Genomic DNA, 19,785 nt, shown 5'->3' with positions numbered 1-19,785 from the left:
AGAAAAAGAAATTAAAAACACCTCACCTTTCACTAGCTACCAAATGAACTCTCTGAACATGTGCTATGCACTAATTTATATGCTTAACTGTTCAGAGAGTTCATTTGGTAGCTAGTGAAAGGTGAGGTGTTTTTAATTTCTTTTTCTCCCATTTAGTTGACTCTGGGTTTTGGATTAGTTCCCACTAGACTGCTTATAAAAACTGGCATTTTGCATGGTAGAGTAGGACTCACCAGATTGGGGACACTTTGGCGCAGTTGGTGAGCTTAAGCGCGTTAAAGCATAACCAAGAGCCCCTGTCACTGTTTCCTATTGTGTGCTGCAGCCCCTCTGCATTAATTATATATTTTATGTGGAGATTGGGGATCTCCATTGCTGCTTGCATACTTTGCAAAAATATTGCATTAAATTTTGGTTTGTGCTGCTCACCCCTTGGTATTGGTTTATTTCCACTTGTAGGATTTCTTAGCATTTTTCTGTGCAGAACAAATCTGCATGGCAGAGCCATCAGAATTCGCACACCGCTATGCGATTTGCATACAATGTATTTAACCTCTTAAGGACCTCAGTGTTAAACCCCCCTAAAGACCAGGCCATTTTGCATTAAATTGGTAACTGCGGCTTTAAGGCCAAGCTGCAGGGCCACTCGACAGCACACAAGTGATTTCCCCCCCCCCTTTTCTCCACCAACAGAGCTTTCTGTTGGTGGGGTCTGATCGCCCCCCCCCAATGTTTGTTTGTGTGTGTTTTTTTAAATACAAATAAGTGTTTTCCTTTTTACTACTGTAACCCCCCTCCCTCCCTCCCCCCGCCAGCCAATCCCCGTGATCAGCTGTCATAGGCTACAGCCGTCCTGGGGCTGCCACCGCGGCCACGCCCATCAGCGTAATGCAGTCAGCCATGGTAGTTAATAGGAAATTCGCATGCGGTTTTGGTATGCAAATTTCCATACGATTTCGCATAGAATCAATGGAAAAGCACACAGGCACTGCCATGGTTAAATTCGCATATATAGTAATCCATGCAAAATCGTATGTAAATTCCGCAACGAATCCACAACGCACAAGTGAAAACGTTATAATTTAACGTTATAATTTAAGTAGGCCTCAGTTACTTGGCCTGAGTTTTATGGAAAAGGCTTGTCCGCAGTGTAGGCCTTTAAAATAGATAGAGGTTTGGTGATGCAGGCAGAGGCATCTCAGGGTCTGCGTGTAGCAGAAGATACACGCAGATACTGAGAACATGTTCCTAAGAGAAGGCCATCGGTTTACTCTGACCTCCATTTACAGGACAGGAACAGTAAACATTGGCCATATTTACAAAACATCCACATGCCTGCATCTGGGTCAAGTGCCTCATCGATTATTAATCGAGTAGGCGGGTATGATGACACCACGAGTGGGTCCACCAATAAACTGGTCTAGGGGGTGGCGAAGGTGATGTCATATTTAACTCTTTCCTAGTCGCTATTAAAGGTTGAGGGAGCTATGAGGGCTCACTTCTGCTCTCTCTGATTCCTGCTATGCTTCAATACTGACTGGAACCCAATTAGTTCTCTAAGTATGTTCTTCCTTTATGTAATCTGATATAATGTATGCTGTACATAGTTAGTCTAGATGTAACATAGAGTAGATACGAGAAGACCTGGGTCTCGTTCAGTAGGAAGAGACTCAAGCAGCTGCAACGCAACATGGAAGTCTGCTTTGCCAGGAGATGAATGTATCTATCTGTATTCCTGTTTCCTGAATAAATAACGTAAACATTGGAAAAAGCCTGAGAAAGTCTATATCCTGTTGGCGGTGTGGAGAGTCAAGTGATCTCACAGTCTGTGAGACGATGGTGTCGAAGCAAGGTGATAAGAACAGTTTATTACAGTTGGTGCCGTGAAAACCCTAGGCCAATCCCAGGTCGTTGATTGGTGATCCAGGTGGGCACAAGAGTCAGTCTAATTGAGACTTCTCGAAGCAGCGACTTACATCTCTGTGAAGCAAGCACAAGAGAACAGGAGAAGCTCAGTGCGGACTACGGAGGCCAGAGACGAGAAGTGCAAAGCTTATCAAGCAGAGATAAGCTCTGTGCGGAGTGAGTCGGGAAAATCCCAGTGGCAGGGTCGATGTGGGCGCCCTAATTGGAGTGGACGTACGCCACACATAGGGGAAGGCAGTCCAAGAGAATGGGTTTGGCCAGATCCCATTAGGACCTTCAGCGCATCCGACGCCTGTGAGGAAAACTGAGCCAAGATTGCTGGGAGACTCAGTGCTCGTTTCTGGTACAGAGGCCACACACCGCAAGAGATTTGGATAAGGCAAGTATAGTGTTTCATTTGTTTAATTCTAATGCAAGTGTTGGTATTACATGTTGACAGTTTGTTCCAGCAGTGTTTTCTCTCTAAATTTTCTCTCTAAATTTTGCGTGCAGTTTCAGGTTTTTTTTTCTTTCTCCTTTGTCTTTCTCCCGTGTATGAGTCTGGGAGGTTTGCCAGATATGGGAGTCCCCCGCAGGAGAGATAAGGGGGGGCTGAGGCTTTCGAGTAGTAGAGGGGGGGAGAGGAGAAGGAGAGAGAGGGAAGTGAGAGGAGACTGGTAGTGAGGAATGGGAAAGAGAGAGACAGCTGTGAGGTTTTAGTAGGAGTTAATGCATGTGTTAGCTGTTGGAAGTATGTTTCTTTTTTTTTTCCTTCTCGGGGAGCTATACAGATGCACGCAGCCACGGACCTGGGTCGCTTTGAAGGTATGCAACAGTTAGAGTGACAGCTGAGATAGTGGGTGGTGCTACTGTATGGGGCTCGGACGTAGTTTTTTTCTTTTTTTTTGTCAGCAGGGGTGTTCGGGAGATGTTCTGCTGGGTAGAGTCTGTGGTTCGTAGATAGGAGACTCCACGGTGGAATTTCTGGTATTTCTCTTTTGGGATGTTTTTCCATCCGAGAGTGTGTAGAGCGGTATGCCAAGCTTGGGGAAGAGCTTTTTCTGCTGAAATGTTTAGTGTGCATATACATTGTATGTATGTTCTAACTGGTTCTTTTTTGCATCCAATGTGTATAGGATTAAGCGGTTGCTACGGGAGATTGATAGCAGCCATTTTGGCTGGCATGCCATGACTCAACATGGCGTCGGGTTTCTGAGAAAGCCACTCCCATCTGCATGATGTATCAGGAGGGGAGGGGGCGGGAAGCGCCCACTGATAGGCACGCCCCGATGGCAGGGGGGAGGATGTGCTGGGGGGGATCCCGGGTCCCACGTCACAGCTGGGCACAAGGCGCCGTGCACGGAAGCAGCTGGTGGGAGGGGGGTCCTGAGTGGGGACAGTAGAGAGATTCTACTGGGTTTTTTGGCTTCCAGATGATTTCCTCAGAAGAAGTCTGGACACAGGGAGTGTCCGCATACGGGAGCCAAGCAAGTTGCAGGCTCATAAATAGGAAGTGTTTCCCAGCTAGGAAAACACGTATAAGTCAGATAGTCCCCAGGGAGTGATTTGCGAGTGCTGCGCAGATCAGGGAAGTATCTGTACTGGGTTGCTTATGGGATTATTCCTGTAAGGGAGGCACCTTGATGGGTGGTGCAGCATGAGTTCCCAATAGAGAAGGGGGGGCAGCGCATCAGGGGGGGTGCCGGAGTTGGAAAAAAGGGAGTTGACCAATCCGGGTTTCCGGTTTTTGTAGTGGACAGGGCCAGAGCTGGACTGAGAGGTCTATGCTGGGCTGGGGCTGTTTTTTTTGTTTGTGCGTTTTTTTTCGTCCACTGATTGGTCAAATATGTTTTTTCCAGCTCTTATCAATTGTAGCACAAAGAACAAGGACTGACGGCAGTTCATGGGGCATTATACAGATGATAGAATTGCCATTTACAGAGTGACAGTGTATCAGTACGGTGTTTGCCAGGTGACTACCTACCAAGTGGGCAGTCAGGGATCTGCATACAGGCATGTGACGCTGGTATGCTTAGCCCTGCACCCTGTGTAGTTTAAGTGCAAAGTGCTCCTTCCTACAGGGAGGCAGCAATTTTTTTTTGGTAGTTTAGGTGGTGGCACGGCAAACATTGATCAGAGGGTACAACACACAGAACTTCTAGCAGAGCTGGTATCGCGATGAAGTTCTAGATAAGTAAATGCGATAATGAGTAAGAGCATTGCAGGCTCACCTGCAAAGCAGCATCAGGTGTGGCATCCGGAATCTGTGCATGCGACGGCCGCGCATGGACAGATAAGGGGGGATGTGGAGTGAGCTGCAATGAGGTGAGTGCATTCCAAAGGTGAAGCGAGCTTCCAAAGGTGAAGTCCGCGGGAGCATAATTTAAACAGGTAAGTACTGAGGATAGTACTGAGGTAGGGGGGTGAAGTTTAACTCCAATCTACCAAAAAGAGTAAACAGAGTTCATGAGAACCATAAAGCAACGAGATCAATTCCGATATATATTGATCAATTTAAAGTGTACAGAGTACAAGCCGCAGGGCGAATCCCAAATCATTAATAAGAATTGATTTGTTTGTATTTCGATTTCAGGTGTTTGGCAATATGGAATTGAGACAGCTGCAGTGCTGGCAGCAAAGCTGGAGATGTCAGTCGGATAAGCGAAAGGTTCCAGATGCCAATCTAAGCTTGGAGAACAGCGAGATTCCTGAGATTGGAAAGAGACTAAAAAGCGAGATTCCTGAAATTGGAGAGAGACTAAAACACGAGATTTCGGAGATCGGAAAGAGACTAACAAAACTGTCTGAGCAAAGCATAATGCAAAGTGCTAATGCTTTTCTTTCCCAAGGTGGTGCTTTTATAGTGAAGAGTACCGTGCTGATAGTGATCCTAGGTTGCCATTCCGTCCTAGGAGAACGAAGAGAGGACATTCTCATGTATAATAAGGGGTTAATGAGAATGCAAGGCCCAAACATGTTGATGTTGGGGGACAAAGGTGCTGATCCTTTCACACCTCCCTCTGATTGGCACAGATGGACCAAGCAGGGATGGAGGGAAAGAGCACTTGTGCCAGGAGAAAGCAAATTTCATGGCACAATGTGGGTGAAAGGTCTGAAGGGTCAGGTGTGCGGGCAGTGGGAATTGAATGGCAGTGTAAATCTGCTATTTAATGTCACACTCCCAGAATCGATGCACCGATCCAAAGGTTTGTTAAAAGGTACATTGCAGTACAATGGGTACATGCAAGAGGTGGAGTGTGTGATTCAGAGGTACCTTGTCTTGGTTATGCAGAGTGAGATGGTTCCAGGTTGGAGAGGAACGAGCAGGAGGCGTCAATTCTCTTACCAGAGAGACGCAGGGGACAACATCACACTCTGGAGCTACCAACAGAGAGTGCCTCTGAAACCACGATACACACGTAAAGGCTGGAAAGCCGAGGGTTTGTGGTTCTCGAAACAAGAAGTAAAAATCGAGATAAAGCCACATCGCCAGGTGACAAAGAGGGTGGGGAGAGCGGTCCCGGGGGAGGGAAAGCCCACACAGGGAACCCCATTCACACCACACGGGTCACAACAGGGGACGATGTTACACAGTCCATATGCAGCAGCTTATCCTCATGATAATTGGGTAAGTGAAGAGGTACTCTTAATCGAACGATTGCAGAGAGTACAGTCTTCCCGACCTCAGGTACATAGTGTGCCTCAGGACATAAGGGGGGAAGAGGTCCAATCAGGACAGCTGGGGACATATTTTGTCAGCGAGAGATTGGACAAGGGGAGGTATATTACTTTTCCTGGAGAAGGATCTTTTGCATGGCAGCTTCGAGATGTTTGGGTGAACAAAGGGAAACGGTGCAAGATTTCTTTAGGCACCGCCACTTCCTTAGTTCCCACCTCAACCCGGGTCTCACACCAGGACCGGAGAGGTCAACCTTTTTTGGTGCTAGACGGGGAGGTGAAGCAAGTAGAGTTGTCCTCATGCAGGCAATTCTTGCAGAAGTACCTGCGTTGGCCGTGGCAAGTCAAATTTAGTGAAGAAGCCTGCAGGCTCAATAACGCAGAATGCGAGGCTACCATTCAAAAGATCCACCCTGAAGCCAAACCAATAGTTCCGGTGGCTGAAGGAAGGGTTTGGTTTTTTAACATAAGGTCTAATGATACATTCAAGGTATATTCTCATAATTGTTCCGATAAGGGGGAGTTTCCAAGGGGAACACATGGTGGGAGCGGAGATCCCATATGGATCCTGTCATCCACGTTGGATGACGTTGTTTCTCAAATTGTTAAGAGAACTCTAAAGTGCAAAGTTTCACGGGTAGTTCCCGTCCTGAAAGAGAACACGACATGGGACAAAGGGGAACAGGGTTTGATCCCAGACGACCACATTTGGTTACAAAGGTTAAACAAACAGTACACTAAGGTAGAGGTAAGATTTCACCATGATACAGGTGATCTTAACGAGGTAGAACACAAAAATGAGCAGGTGAGTGCCAGTCTGACCTGGTGGACAAAGGTTCCGGTGATGTTCCAGGGACACTCGGACTGGGCCTCTGCAGTTCCAAAGTTCTTCCTACACCCACTGGTCGTCTGGATGGGGATGACAACGTTAGGCATCATTATCCAGGTGAGGTTGCGTGTTAAAAGTACGTAAAACAAATTAACCTGGTCCAGAGATTGGTGCCTCATAAACAATCTCCGGAACCAATAGTTTAAATTAAGGGATATACAGGGTTACGGGTATAGGTTTAGTAGTACCTAGGAGCTGATTGTATAAAGGCGCTCTTTTAGAAGGCACCTGGCACTGCTCCGTTTTGTAACAACCAAACGAGTTTCACTTTTCTGTGGTCATGCAAGTTTGTGAGTGATACGCAAGTGACGCAAATGCTGAGCATGTGGTGTTGAGGGACTTAGAAGTAGGGCTTCCCCAGAGAGCCTGGTTACAGGAAGACCAAGAGGTCTTGCTCTCTCTCTTCCAGGAGTAACCGCCTAGAGCAGAGAAGTTGTGTGAGCACGAACATCGAAAAGTGAAACATAAAAGAAACCAGGTACTGGGAGGTTCAGACACTGGGATCTGCGGGTCAAGCCGTTTTAGGGGGGATTGTTATAATTTAAGTAGGCCTCAGTTACTTGGCCTGAGTTTTATGGAAAAGGCTTGTCCGCAGTGTAGGCCTTTAAAATAGATAGAGGTTTGGTGATGCAGGCAGAGGCATCTCAGGGTCTGCGTGTAGCAGAAGATACACGCAGATACTGAGAACATGTTCCTAAGAGAAGGCCATCGGTTTACTCTGACCTCCATTTACAGGACAGGAACAGTAAACATTGGCCATATTTACAAAACATCCACATGCCTGCATCTGGGTCAAGTGCCTCATCGATTATTAATCGAGTAGGCGGGTATGATGACACCACGAGTGGGTCCACCAATAAACTGGTCTAGGGGGTGGCGAAGGTGATGTCATATTTAACTCTTTCCTAGTCGCTATTAAAGGTTGAGGGAGCTATGAGGGCTCACTTCTGCTCTCTCTGATTCCTGCTATGCTTCAATACTGACTGGAACCCAATTAGTTCTCTAAGTATGTTCTTCCTTTATGTAATCTGATATAATGTATGCTGTACATAGTTAGTCTAGATGTAACATAGAGTAGATACGAGAAGACCTGGGTCTCGTTCAGTAGGAAGAGACTCAAGCAGCTGCAACGCAACATGGAAGTCTGCTTTGCCAGGAGATGAATGTATCTATCTGTATTCCTGTTTCCTGAATAAATAACGTAAACATTGGAAAAAGCCTGAGAAAGTCTATATCCTGTTGGCGGTGTGGAGAGTCAAGTGATCTCACAGTCTGTGAGACGATGGTGTCGAAGCAAGGTGATAAGAACAGTTTATTACAGGCTACAGCCGTCCTGGGGCTGCCACCGCGGCCACGCCCATCAGCGTAATGCAGTCAGCCATGGTAGTTAATAGGAAATTCGCATGCGGTTTTGGTATGCAAATTTCCATACGATTTCGCATAGAATCAATGGAAAAGCACACAGGCACTGCCATGGTTAAATTCGCATATATAGTAATCCATGCAAAATCGTATGTAAATTCCGCAACGAATCCACAACGCACAAGTGAAAACGGGTCCTCACTTAAAATCTTGAATGTAAACTCCTGTGTTGGCCACAATCCCTCCTCCCCGCAGCCAGTCTGGCTCAGCCATCACTATGAATTTACATGCTAATATCTCAGCTGATCCACATTTTATCCAGCCTGGAATTAGAACAATCACAATCATTGGCTTCTGCATTTGACTGTTCCTGTTCTAAGCTGCAAAAAAATTAGCATTGGCTATCATTCATAAAGCATTATCGCATGCTGTAATGCAGAAAACAGCACTGACTTGACCGAGCACTTAGCAAAATGTCAATTCATGAAAGCTGTTACTGCATGAAAAGCTGACATTCCTGAGCAGTGAGGTAAATTACCACCTTGTGCAGTGAACTCTTCCAGCACATGGCAGTAAATAAATGTCAATTCATAAAGATTAGAGCAGGCGGTATTGACACGGAGAATACAGTCTACTTTGAAGAGGTAATAAACATGCGGACAAGAGCAAAGTTAATGGAAACAGATCTCCCAGGCAGCAGCAGTGAGAGCAGAACAAACAAGGCTTCCCTGAATACCCCAGGCTGTGTTTTTAACCTCTTGGGTACCTGTTTTCAAATATATTTCACATCAGAAAGCCTGGCATGTGTAAAGTTTCTTGAAGTTTTTCTAAGCTGTGGCAATTAGAAAGATTGTTTAGAAAGACTGGTACTTATCAGTTAGCCGGGCGCATCCGGCAGGTGGCGACAAAACTCCACCAGAATTACATCTTTCCCTACTATCCATGGCGGCCTGGAGGGGGAATAGTAATTAGCGCCACCTGCCGGATGCGCCCGGCTAACCGATAAGTACCGAAAGACTAATAGACAGATTAAGGCCCAGTGCACACCGAGCGGATTTGGATGCGACCCGCCGGCCGCATCCGCCTGTTAATCCGCTTGGGTAATGTATTTCAATGGGCTGGTGCACACCAGAGCGGTAGGCGTTTTGCAGAAATGCATACTCCCGGGCTGCAGCATTTTTGGGATTTTGGAGGCGTTCCTCCAATGTTAAGTATAGAAAAAACGCAAAACGCTCTGAAAACGCCAGATCAAAGCGGTTTTCCAGGTGTTTTTGTTACAGTAGCTGTTCAGTAACAGCTTTAATGTAACAATCTCTGTAATCTGCTACACAAAAAAAACACTACACAAAACGCTTCATAATAATAATAAGAAAAAAGGCTTAAAAAACAGCTAGCGTTTTGTGGATCTGCTAGCAGTTTTTGGTGTGCACTAGGCCTGAGAGAAGATTCAGGGCAAGCAGAGGCTGTAAAAAAATAAAAATAAAAAAAAAGCACATCTAAAGGGAAGTTGGGGATGCCTCTTTTATTGTAATGCTGTCTCTGCATGGAGAACAGGAATGTAACAATGTTGTAACATTATGTTACCGACAGCTGGGCTCCGGGAAAATACTGCATTTCTATCGCAGCTGTGAAAAGGTTTATGAATTAGCACACCGAAGTCTAAAATACCAAATATAGTATTTTGCCGCCCAGATTTTTTCCCCACACATGCTTTTATGAATGATAGCCATAGTCTCAAAATTATTAGCATTTATTGACCTTCTCTTATTACTGCATAGTAATGATGTAGATTTGTGTTAGGGCCCATTCACATGAGCAGTTGATAGGCAGTGAAAAGCCTGTCGAACTTTCACAACTGTCCTCTGCTGCTTGGTAATTGCTTGGTGAGCACACAGTTCAACTGCCCATGTGAAAGGGCTCTTAGGTCTCTTTTCCACAGACAATTGATAGGCAGTGAAAAGCCTCTCAAACTCTCACAACTGCTTGCTGCTGCCTGGTAGTTACTCACTGCTGCCTGGCAACTACTCATTGCTGCCTGGCAACTACTCCCTGCCAGTGCTGCTCAACAGGATTCCGGATATCCGAGTAGACCCGGATATCTGAACTTTTTAGGCCTATCCGATCGGATTCGGATACCTGGTCCAAAATCCAGATAGCCATCTGCGGATAGTTAGTCGCATTGTCGGATATCCGCGGATATCCGGATCCGGGAACTGTTACCATGGAGATGACATCCATGACGTCATTCAGCCAATCAGAGTGCTCCCAGCCTAAGGAAGCAATCACAGAGGGGAACCTTGGCCAGTCCCTCCTGTATATAAGGAGGGGGCCATGATGAGAATCTCGTCCTTGCTTTGTGACTGCCACTGAGAGAGATACTCCAGTGTGTTTGGCTGAAGCAAGTGCATTATCTGAGTGATAAACCCAGCGTTTTAACACTTTAACACTTTTAACACACTGTGTTGCTGTGTGTGCACACAGTTCAGGCTCCTTGGTGCTGGCTGGCCTGCTATTAGCCTTAGTAGTTAGGTAGTTAGTATTACTGTGATATATTGTGTAGCTGCAGTGCTATTAGTTGTTAGAGAGTGAGAGTAGTACTACTACTGTGTTAGCTGCTAGCCTGCTACAACTACAGATTATTGCAGTGCTGCAGCTACTGTGCTGCTGACTGAGCAGTGTCAGTGTTTGTTGTTGTACTCTGCTCCTTTCTGTCACTCCGTGGCCGTGCTGATTCACAGTCCAAGCCCGCTAATAAAGTACAAGTACCCCACGCATCATCTGACTGTGACATCATCACATATCTGGTACTATGTCTGGCACTGGCAGCAGGGGGAGGGGCAGCAAGGCCAAGAGGAGAGGGAGCAACATTGCGGCCTCCGGCAGTCTCCATTCTACCGCTACCCACTGGCCGTCCAGCTGTTAGGGGGAGTCATGCTGCAGAGACGCAGCAGTGTGTTGCGGACATTTTCAAGCAGGGTCAGCGGCGCAAATTGGAGGAGAAAGACGCCGCGTCTGTGATGCAGCAGATGGCGTATGACGACGAGCAGGCCAGTGAGGCCACCACCAGCCCTAGAGAAAACATTCTCAGCAAAGTTGGCTTTGCGGAAGAGTCTGAGATGCTGACAGTATTTGTTGGGGGGGGGACCCGTCCATGATGTGTCAGCAGAAGAGGAGTTTGAGGCGGGCTCATCATCCCAGCAGTTGTTTGAGGAGGGGGAGTTTGATGATGAGGTGAAGGACCCGGACTACCAGCGACCGGAGGGTGATGTCAGCTCTGACTCTGAGGAGGAGGATTCAGTGGGTCTGGCATAGAGTTGAGCCGAAATTTTTGTAATTTCGCGTTACTATAATTACGCATGCAAAATTTGCTATTACGATGCGAAATTATGGTAGCGTAATTGCCATTAAAATCGTAATTGAAAATACCGTAAGCGTAATTTTCAACGCGTAATTTCGCGTTTCGTTCATAACGTAATTTCGCATTAAACCATACCGTAATTTTGCGTTAAACCATAACACTCCCGTATAATATAAAAAAGCCGCCGACTTTAAAGGGTGAATAGCAAAGCCCCCTTAAATGCTAAGAGCCTCAAATTTGGAGAATATATTAAGGAGATCAGAAGGAATAAGAGGGAAAACATTTTTTTCAAAAAAACCTTATAGTTTTTCAGAAAATCGATTTTAAAGTTTCAAAGGAAAAATGTATACATTTAAAAACCCGCCGACTTTAACGGTTAATAGCAAAGCCTGCTTAAAATTTAGGAACACCAAATTCCCAGGGTATATTAAGGGGATCAGTGGGAATAAGAGGAATTTTTTTTTTTTCAAAAAGGCCTTATAGTTTTTGAGACAACCGATTTTTAAGTTTCAAGGGGAAAAATGTCTTTCAAATGCGGAAAATGTCAGGTTTTTTTGCACAGGTAACAATAGTGTATTATTTTCATAGATTCCCCCAAGTGGGAAGAGTTTTACTTACTTCGTTCTGAGTGTGGGAAATATAAAAAAAAAAACGACGTAGGGTCCCCCCTCCCAGACCTCTTTAACCCCTTGTCCCCCATGCAGGCTGGTATAGCCAGAATGCGGAGCACCGGCCGCGTGGGGCTCCGCACCCTGACTATACCAGCCCGCATGGTCCATGGATTGGGGGGTCTCGGAAGGGGAGGGGCAGCCAAGCTTTCCCCTCCCCCTCCGAGCCCTTGTCCAATCCAAGGACAAGGGGCTCTTCTCCACCTCCGATGGGCGGTGGAGGTGGAGGCCGCGATTTCCTGGGGGGGGGGGGGGGGTTTCATGGTGGGATCTGGGAGTCCCCTTCAAAAAGGGGTCCCCCAGATGCCCACCCACCCTCCCAGGAGAAATGAGTATAGGGGTACTTGTACCCCTTACCCATTTCCTTTAAGAGTTAAAAGTAAATAAACACACAAACACTTAGAAAAAGTATTTTAATTGAACAAAAAACATAACCACGAAAAAAAGTCCTTTAATATTCTTAATTAACCATTAATACTTACCTGTCCCTTTAAATAAATGATCCCTCGCAATAGCCTCGGAAATGTTCTATCAGTTACAATGTAACAAAGTTATTACAATGTAACAACTTTGTTACATTGTAACTACGCCGCACCCGACGTCACTCGCCGCTCAGCCGCCGCATACACTTACGTGTCCTTGCAGGACGCTAAGTCCCCGCCGGCTCCCGCTGTCCACCCCGCCCACATCTGTCACCCACATGTGGGTGACATGTGGGAGAGGCGGGGAGGGCAGCGGGACTTAGCGTCCTGCACGGACCCAACAGAGCTCTGAGCTATATAGCTCAGAGCTCTCTAAGCGTCTTTGAATTTGGGCTCCAAGGAGCCCCATTGGTCCTTGGCAGACCAATGGGGTTCCTTCAAATCAGAAGGATCGGGTCCGTGCAGGACGCTAAGTCCCGCCGGCTCCCGCTGCCCGCCTCGCTTCTCCCACATGTCACCCACATGTGGGTGACATGTGGGTGACAGATGTGGGCGGGGTGGACAGCGGGAGCCGGCGGGGACTTAGCGTCCTGCAAGGACACGTAAGTGTATGCGGCGGCTGAGCGGCGAGTGACGTCGGGTGCGGCGTAGTTACAATGTAACAAAGTTGTTACATTGTAATAACTTTGTTACATTGTAACTGATAGAACATTTCCGAGGCTATTGCGAGGGATCATTTATTTAAAGGGACAGGTAAGTATTAATGGTTAATTAAGAATATTAAAGGACTTTTTTTCATGGTTATGTTTTTTGTTCAATTAAAATACTTTTTCTAAGTGTTTGTGTGTTTATTTACTTTTAACTCTTAAAGGAAATGGGTAAGGGGTACAAGTACCCCTATACTCATTTCTCCTGGGAGGGGGGGTGGGCATCTGGGGAGACCCCTTTTTGAAGGTGACTCCCAAATGCCACCATGAACCCCCCCCCCCCAGGAAATCGCGGCCTCCACCTCCACCGCCCATCGGAAGTGGAGAAGAGCCCCTTGTCCTTGGATTTGACAAGGGCTCGGAGGGGGAGGGGAAAGCTTGGCTGCCCCTCCCCTTCCGAGACCCCCCAATCCATGGACCATGCGGGCTGGTATAGTCAGGGTGCGGAGCCCCACGCGGCCGGTGCTCCGCATTCTGGCTATACCAGCCTGCATGGGGGACAAGGGGTTAAAGAGGTCTGGGAGGGGGGACCCTACGTCGTTTTTTTTTTATATTTCCCACACTCAGAACGAAGTAAGTAAAACTCTTCCCACTTGGGGGAATCTATGAAAATAATACACTATTGTTACCTGTGCAAAAAAACCTGACATTTTCCGCATTTGAAAGACATTTTTCCCCTTGAAACTTAAAAATCGGTTTTCTCAAAAACTATAAGGCCTTTTTGAAAAAAAAAAATTCCTCTTATTCCCACTGATCCCCTTAATATACCCTGGGAATTTGGTGTTCCTAAATTTTAAGCAGGCTTTGCTATTAACCGTTAAAGTCGGCGGGTTTTTAAATGTATACATTTTTTCTTTGAAACTTTAAAATCGATTTTCTCAAAAACTATAAGTTTTTTTGAAAAAAATGTTTTTCCTCTTATTCCTTCTGATCTCCTTAATATATTCTCCAAATTTGAGGCTCTTAGCATTTAAGGGGGCTTTGCTATTCACCCTTAAAGTCGGCGGCTACCTAACATTGATCCATGCGTCAACTTTTCCGCTTGGGAACATGACCTTACGCATTAATTTCGCGATACTCACTGTAATGAAAAAATTACGCAAAAAATTATGCTTACGCGAAATTTCGCGAAATCCTTCTTCATTACGATTATGTACTTACGGCCATAATCGTAATTACACTAATTACGCGAAATTTCTCGAAATCGTAATTACGTCATTACTCTCATCCCTAGTCTGGCACGCAGGATCAGCATTGCAGGGATTGGCAGGAGCAGCAGTGGGCATGGAATGCGTGACCCAGAGCCTGCTGCTCCATCTGCCAGTGGCACTGCTACCACCAGCCGCACCACTTAACCCCAGGCCCCAACCACCATGGGGAGAAAATCTTCATCAGCATCCCATTCTGAGCCATGTAAGGGCAAACTGCAATCCCCAATATGGCAGTTTTTCCATCTGCCCTCACTTGATAGCAAGTTTGTAACTTGCAAATTATGCTATGTGAAGCTTAGCAGAGGGTCTCACCCCTCCACTTATGGCACCTCCAGCTTCATCAATCATCTGGCCAATAAGCACACACCTCAGCATGAGGAATTCAAGAGGCTGAAGGAAGCTGGTGCTGGCCCTTGCAGAGGTCAGAGCACCATAACCCCCTTTGCCACTCCTGCTGACACTGAGGCCTGTTCAGGCAGCCAGTCCTCCTCAGTGGTCTCCTCTGCTCCCTCCTCGGCAGAAATTCCTGCACAACTACCAGGGAATGGACAGTCTTTTGGGAGCGGCAAGGAAAACCGTGGGTCATTTTTGCCGCTCGGGTGGTGCCACAGCGTCCCTGGAAGCCGTGCAGCTGGAGCTGAACCTCCCACGGCACCGGCTCATTATAGACGTTCCAACACGCTGGAATTCCACCCTGACAATGTTGGAACGTCTGGTTGAACAGAGGCGGGCTGTCAACCTCTACCTGGCCAAAGCCACCATGGATGCCGACTTGTTGGGGACCAGCACCACCCACCTCCCGGACATCATCCTCAGTGCTGATTGGTGAAAAATGCAGCTGGTGTGCTTGGTGCTGGCACCCTTCCTGGAGGCCACCAACATGGTCAGCCGGGACCATGCATCGCTGTGAGTGGGTGACCATTGTGTGCATGCTGGAAAAGGCCCTCAATGCTCTGGTGGAAGTGGGAGAGGAAGCCTTGATCCAGCAGGAGCAGGAACCTTCGCAGTCCACCTCTGTGCAGCAGGAGGAGGAGTTGGAGGACTTGGAGGTTCCTGACCTTGAAGAGGAGGGGGCACAGCAGAGTGCAGCTGCAGTAGTGCGGGGGTGGAGAGAGCAAGATGAGGCTCCGGAATCAGAGGAGGAGGACAGCACTGTCAGCGGTGCAGAAGATGATGGGTCAGCAGAGATGGCAGCCCTCTTCCCCATGGCAGCGCACATGCTGCAGTGCCTGCGCAAAGACCCAAGGGTGAAGCAGATGCGTGCTCGGAAGGACATCTGGATCACCCTGATGCTGGACCCACGGCTGAAGGGGAAGCTGGCTCAGTTCCTGCCTGTAGGAGGAAACCCTATGCGCCGAATCAGGGACTTGCAGTGGATTCCGGTTCGGCACTTGGAGGAAGCCTTCCCCCAGACTCCCACCCCCCCCTGCTGTCACAGTCCAGCCAGCACAGCAGCAGGTGCCTGCATCCAGCAGCAGCAGGTGCCCAACAAACCTGCTGTCTCTGACAAAGGCGCTCTATGCCACGCCAGTACCGCTGCCTACAGAGGAGGTGCCTGCAGCAGCATCCGGCTCTCAAAGCCAGAACCAGCACCTGACCCGGATGGTGGCCGACTATCCTACAGCGGGCTTGACACAGACACCCCTGTGGACCCCTTGGAGTACTGGGTCAAGCACCTGGATATCTGGAGCGAGCTGGTGCAATACGCCCTGGAAGTGCTGACCTGCCTGCCTTCCAGCGTGATGTCAAAAAGGTGCTTCAGTGCGGCCGGTGGCGTGGTCACTGAGAAGTGCTCTTGTCTGTCCAGCCAGTCTGTGGACAGACTGACTTTTTAAAAAATAAACCAGGCTTGGGCGGTTGGTGAGTTCCTGGCCCCTGTTGGCAAGAGGGGGAAATGAAGGGGCTGGAAATCACTATGCCTGCCTTGCCATCCTTTACCACCACCACAACCTCCAGGCTCCGCATAAGCCTGGTTCAAAAAATGTTTACAACCGTGGTACCAACACATTAGTTGCCATGGTGAACGATCTGAACACAATTGCTGTGTAATTTTTTTGGAGGTGTCTGTGCTGTCTGAGTTGTGGGGAGGCCCCAACTGCGGCACTACGACCGCTTCCTGGAACCTCTCCTAATTTTTTACTGTGCCGTGGTACCTACAAGTGCCATGGTGAATTATCTAAACACAATTGCTGTGTAATTTTTTTTGGGAGGTGACTGCGCTGTCCGAGTTGTGGGGAGGCCCCAACTGCGGCACTACGACCGCTTCCTGGAACCTAGTCCTGATGTTAATTGACAGCCATTTTTTTTTGGGGGGGGGGAGGAATTTTAAGTCCCCACATCATCAATGAGTGCTTCCCTGTACAAAATAATGATGCTACATGCCTCATATACCCTAAAAAATGTTTTTAAAGCAATTTAAAGGCCACTTCCGGTTTTCCATCCGGATATCTGAATCCGGTCGGATACTGGGGTCGGATATCCGACCGGATTGAAATTTTTTTGATCCGGATATCCGACCCGGATCGGATAGAGGGGTATCCGGATCCGAATTGGTCCTTGGTCCCAGATAGTGAAAAGTGGTATCCGAGCAGCACTGCTCACTGCTGCCTGGTAACTGCTTGCAGAGCATACAGTTCAACTGCCCATGGAAAAGAGGCCTTATAAAGCAAAACTAAAAGTAGGAAAATGAGTTAACTTTCTTAGACATCTTTTCCATGGACAGTTGAGCTGTGTGCTCAGCAAGCAGTTGCCAGGCAGCAGTGAGCAGTTACCAGGAAGCAGCAAGCAGTTGCCAGGCAGCAGTGAGCAGTTGCCAGGCAGCAGCAAGTAGTTGTGAGCGTTTGAGAGGCATTTCACTGCCTATCAACAGTCCGTGGAAAAGAGGCCTTATATACAGGATCTTCTCAAAAAATTAGCATATTGTGATAAAGTTCATTATTTTCTGTAATGTACTGATAAACATTAGACTTTCATATATTTTAGATTCAAATACACACAACTGAAGTAGTTCAAGCCTTTTATTGTTTTAATATTGATGATTTTGGCATACAGCTAATGAAAACCCCAAATTCCTATCTCAAAAAATTAGCATATTTCATCCGACTAATAAAAGAAAAGTGTTTTTAAAACAAAAAAGTCAACCTTCAAATAATTATGTTCAGTTATGCACTCAATACTTGGTCGGGAATCCTTTTGCAGAAATGACTGCTTCAATGCGGCGTGGCATGGAGGCAATCAGCCTGTGGCACTGCTCAGGTGTTATGGAGGTCCATGATGCTTCGATAGCGGCCTTAAGCTCATCCAGAGTGTTGGGTCTTGCGTCTCTCAACTTTCTCTTCACAATATCCCACAGATTCTCTATGGGGTTCAGGTCAGGAGAGTTGGCAGGCCAATTGAGCACAGTAATACCATGGTCAGTAAACCATTTACCAGTGGTTTTAGCACTGTGAGCAGGTGCCAGGTCGTGCTGAAAAATGAAATCTTCATCTCCATAAAGCTTTTCAGCAGATGGAAGCATGAAGTGCTCCAAAATCTCCTGATAGCTTGCTGCATTGACCCTGCCCTTGATAAAACACAGTGGACCAACACCAGCAGCTGACATGGCACCCCAGACCATCACTGACTGTGGGTACTTGACACTGGACTTCAGGCATTTTGGCATTTCCCTCTCCCCAGCCTTCCTCCAGACTCTGGCACCTGGATTTCCGAATGACATGTAAAAGTTGCTTTCATCCGAAAAAAGTACTTTGGACCACTGAGCAACAGTCAAGTGCTGCTTCTCTGTAGCCCAGGTCAGGCGCTTCTGCCGCTGTTTCTGGTTCAAAAGTGGGTTCATGCTTCCATCTGCTGAAAAGCTTTATGGAGATGAAGATTTCATTTTTCAGCTCACAGTGCCAAAACCACTGGTAAATGGTTTACTGACCATGGTATTACTGTGCTCAATTGGCCTGCCAACTCTCCTGACCTGAACCCCATAGAGAATCTGTGGGATATTGTAAAGAGAAAGTTGAGAGACGCAAGACCCAACACTCTGGATGAGCTTAAAGAGAATCTGTATTGTTAAAATCGCACAAAAGTAAACATACCAGTGCGTTAGGGGACATCTCCTATTACCCTCTGACACAATTTCGCCGCTCCCCGCCGCATTAAAAATGGTTAAAAACAGTTTTAAAAAGTTTGTTTATAAACAAACAAAATGGCCACCAAAACAGGAAGTAGGTTGATGTACAGTATGTCCACACATAGAAAATACATTCATACACAAGCAGGCTGTATACAGCATTCCTTTTGAATCTCAAGAGATCATTTGTGTGTTTCTTTCCCCCTGCAGCTATCTTCCACTGAAGTGTCAGTCTTCCTGCAGAGTGCAGACAGCTCTGCCTGTATGTAATTCCTCAGTATGTGAAAGCCCAGCCAGCTCAGAGGAGGATTTATCCAGCTTGTAAAAGATAAGAGAGAAGAGAGAAGCTGCACTAATCTAAATAATACACAGGCAGTGTGCAGAGAGGGGCCTGGAGGGGGGAGATGCATCACAGAACCACAACACTGAAGAACTTGGCAGCCTTCCAGACACAGGCTGACAAGTCTGACAAGAGAGAGATAAGTTGATTTATTACAGAGATGGTGATAGTAGAACGTGCTGCAGTAAGCCAGAACACATTAGAATAGCTTTTGGAACTTGTAGGATGATAAAAAACAGGATGCAATTTTTGTTACGGAGTCTCTTTAAGGCCGCTATCGAAGCATCCTGGGCCTCCATAACACCTGAGCAGTGCCACAGACTGATTGCCTCCATGCCACGCCGCATTGAAGCAGTCATTTCTGCAAAAGGATTCCCAACCAAGTATTGAGTGCATAACTGAGCATAATTATGTGAAGGTTGACTTTTTTTTTGTTTTAAAAACACTTTTCTTTTATTGGTCGGATGAAATATGCTAATTTTTTGAGATAGGAATTTGGGGTTTTCATGAGCTGTATGCCAAAATCATCAATATTAAAACAATAAAAGGCTTGAACTACTTCAGTTGTGTGTAATGAATCTAAAATATATGAAAGTCTAATGTTTATCAGTACATTACAGAAAATAATGAACTTTATCACAATATGCTAATTTTTTTAGAAGATCCTGTACTCCTGAATAGTGTAATTTGCTTTCCTGCTTTCCTGGCTGTATCCTCCTTTCTCTCTCTCTCTCTCTCTCTCTCTCTCTCTCGCTCTCTCTCTCTCTCGCTCTCTCTCTCTCCTCTCTATAACCTCACAAATGGCTGTGTGTTATCTGACAGATCCTGGCTTGAGATCAATACCACACATCTCTCCTGTAATACTGCAAGTGCTATGCATTGTGAATTAATATTCATAAGGTATTTACCTCAAGCTTTCAGAATTTCCTGCACAGTGTTTCCATCCAGTAACAGCTTTTGTAAACTTACATTTAAAAAAATTATTTTAATAATAATTAAGGCGAGTCTGTGAGATGTAAATGAGATGTAAATTCTGCATGCCACCTTGGCGGAACTCAGTTATTTTATTTTTAAGCTGCATACATTTGAATAATGTATTTGCATAATCCTACATCAACTCCGAGC

General features: G+C 46.6%; 2 protein-coding genes across 4 annotated transcripts in view; one reads left to right on the top strand and one right to left on the bottom strand.

Annotated features, from left to right (window-relative positions):
* LOC137528716 (class I histocompatibility antigen, F10 alpha chain-like) overlaps positions 1-19,785 on the bottom strand; it is a 281,912-nt gene that overhangs the window by 66,802 nt on the left and 195,325 nt on the right. The window lies entirely within an intron of this gene.
* LOC137528711 (uncharacterized) lies at positions 1,096-7,689 on the top strand. 2 transcript variants are annotated; one of them, XM_068250209.1, is made up of 2 exons: positions 1,096-2,305; positions 4,499-7,689. In XM_068250209.1, the coding sequence occupies exon 2, from the start codon at positions 4,511-4,513 to the stop codon at positions 6,554-6,556; it is 2,046 nt and encodes a 681-aa protein (XP_068106310.1). In that variant the 5' UTR covers positions 1,096-2,305; positions 4,499-4,510; the 3' UTR covers positions 6,557-7,689. The 2 variants fall into 2 exon arrangements, with proteins under 2 accessions (XP_068106310.1, XP_068106309.1); XM_068250208.1 differs by lacking the exon at positions 1,096-2,305 and adding an exon at positions 2,602-2,730.

This window comes from Hyperolius riggenbachi, chromosome 8, assembly GCF_040937935.1.
Source record: "Hyperolius riggenbachi isolate aHypRig1 chromosome 8, aHypRig1.pri, whole genome shotgun sequence".
Classification (NCBI taxonomy): Eukaryota; Metazoa; Chordata; class Amphibia; order Anura; family Hyperoliidae; genus Hyperolius; species Hyperolius riggenbachi.
The sequence above is the reverse complement of the archived record's forward strand: the minus strand, read 5'-3'. Positions and strand labels throughout refer to the sequence as shown.

Excerpts from the sequence above, each read along its gene's own strand:
- LOC137528711 (XM_068250208.1), top strand. The coding sequence starts at position 2,635 with ATGCATGTGTTAGCTGTTGGAAGTATGTTTCTTTTTTTTTTCCTTCTC. Across the intron at positions 2,731-4,498 it reads GGACCTGGGTCGCTTTGAAG|GTGTTTGGCAATATGGAATT; the intron begins GTATGCAACAGT and ends TTTCGATTTCAG.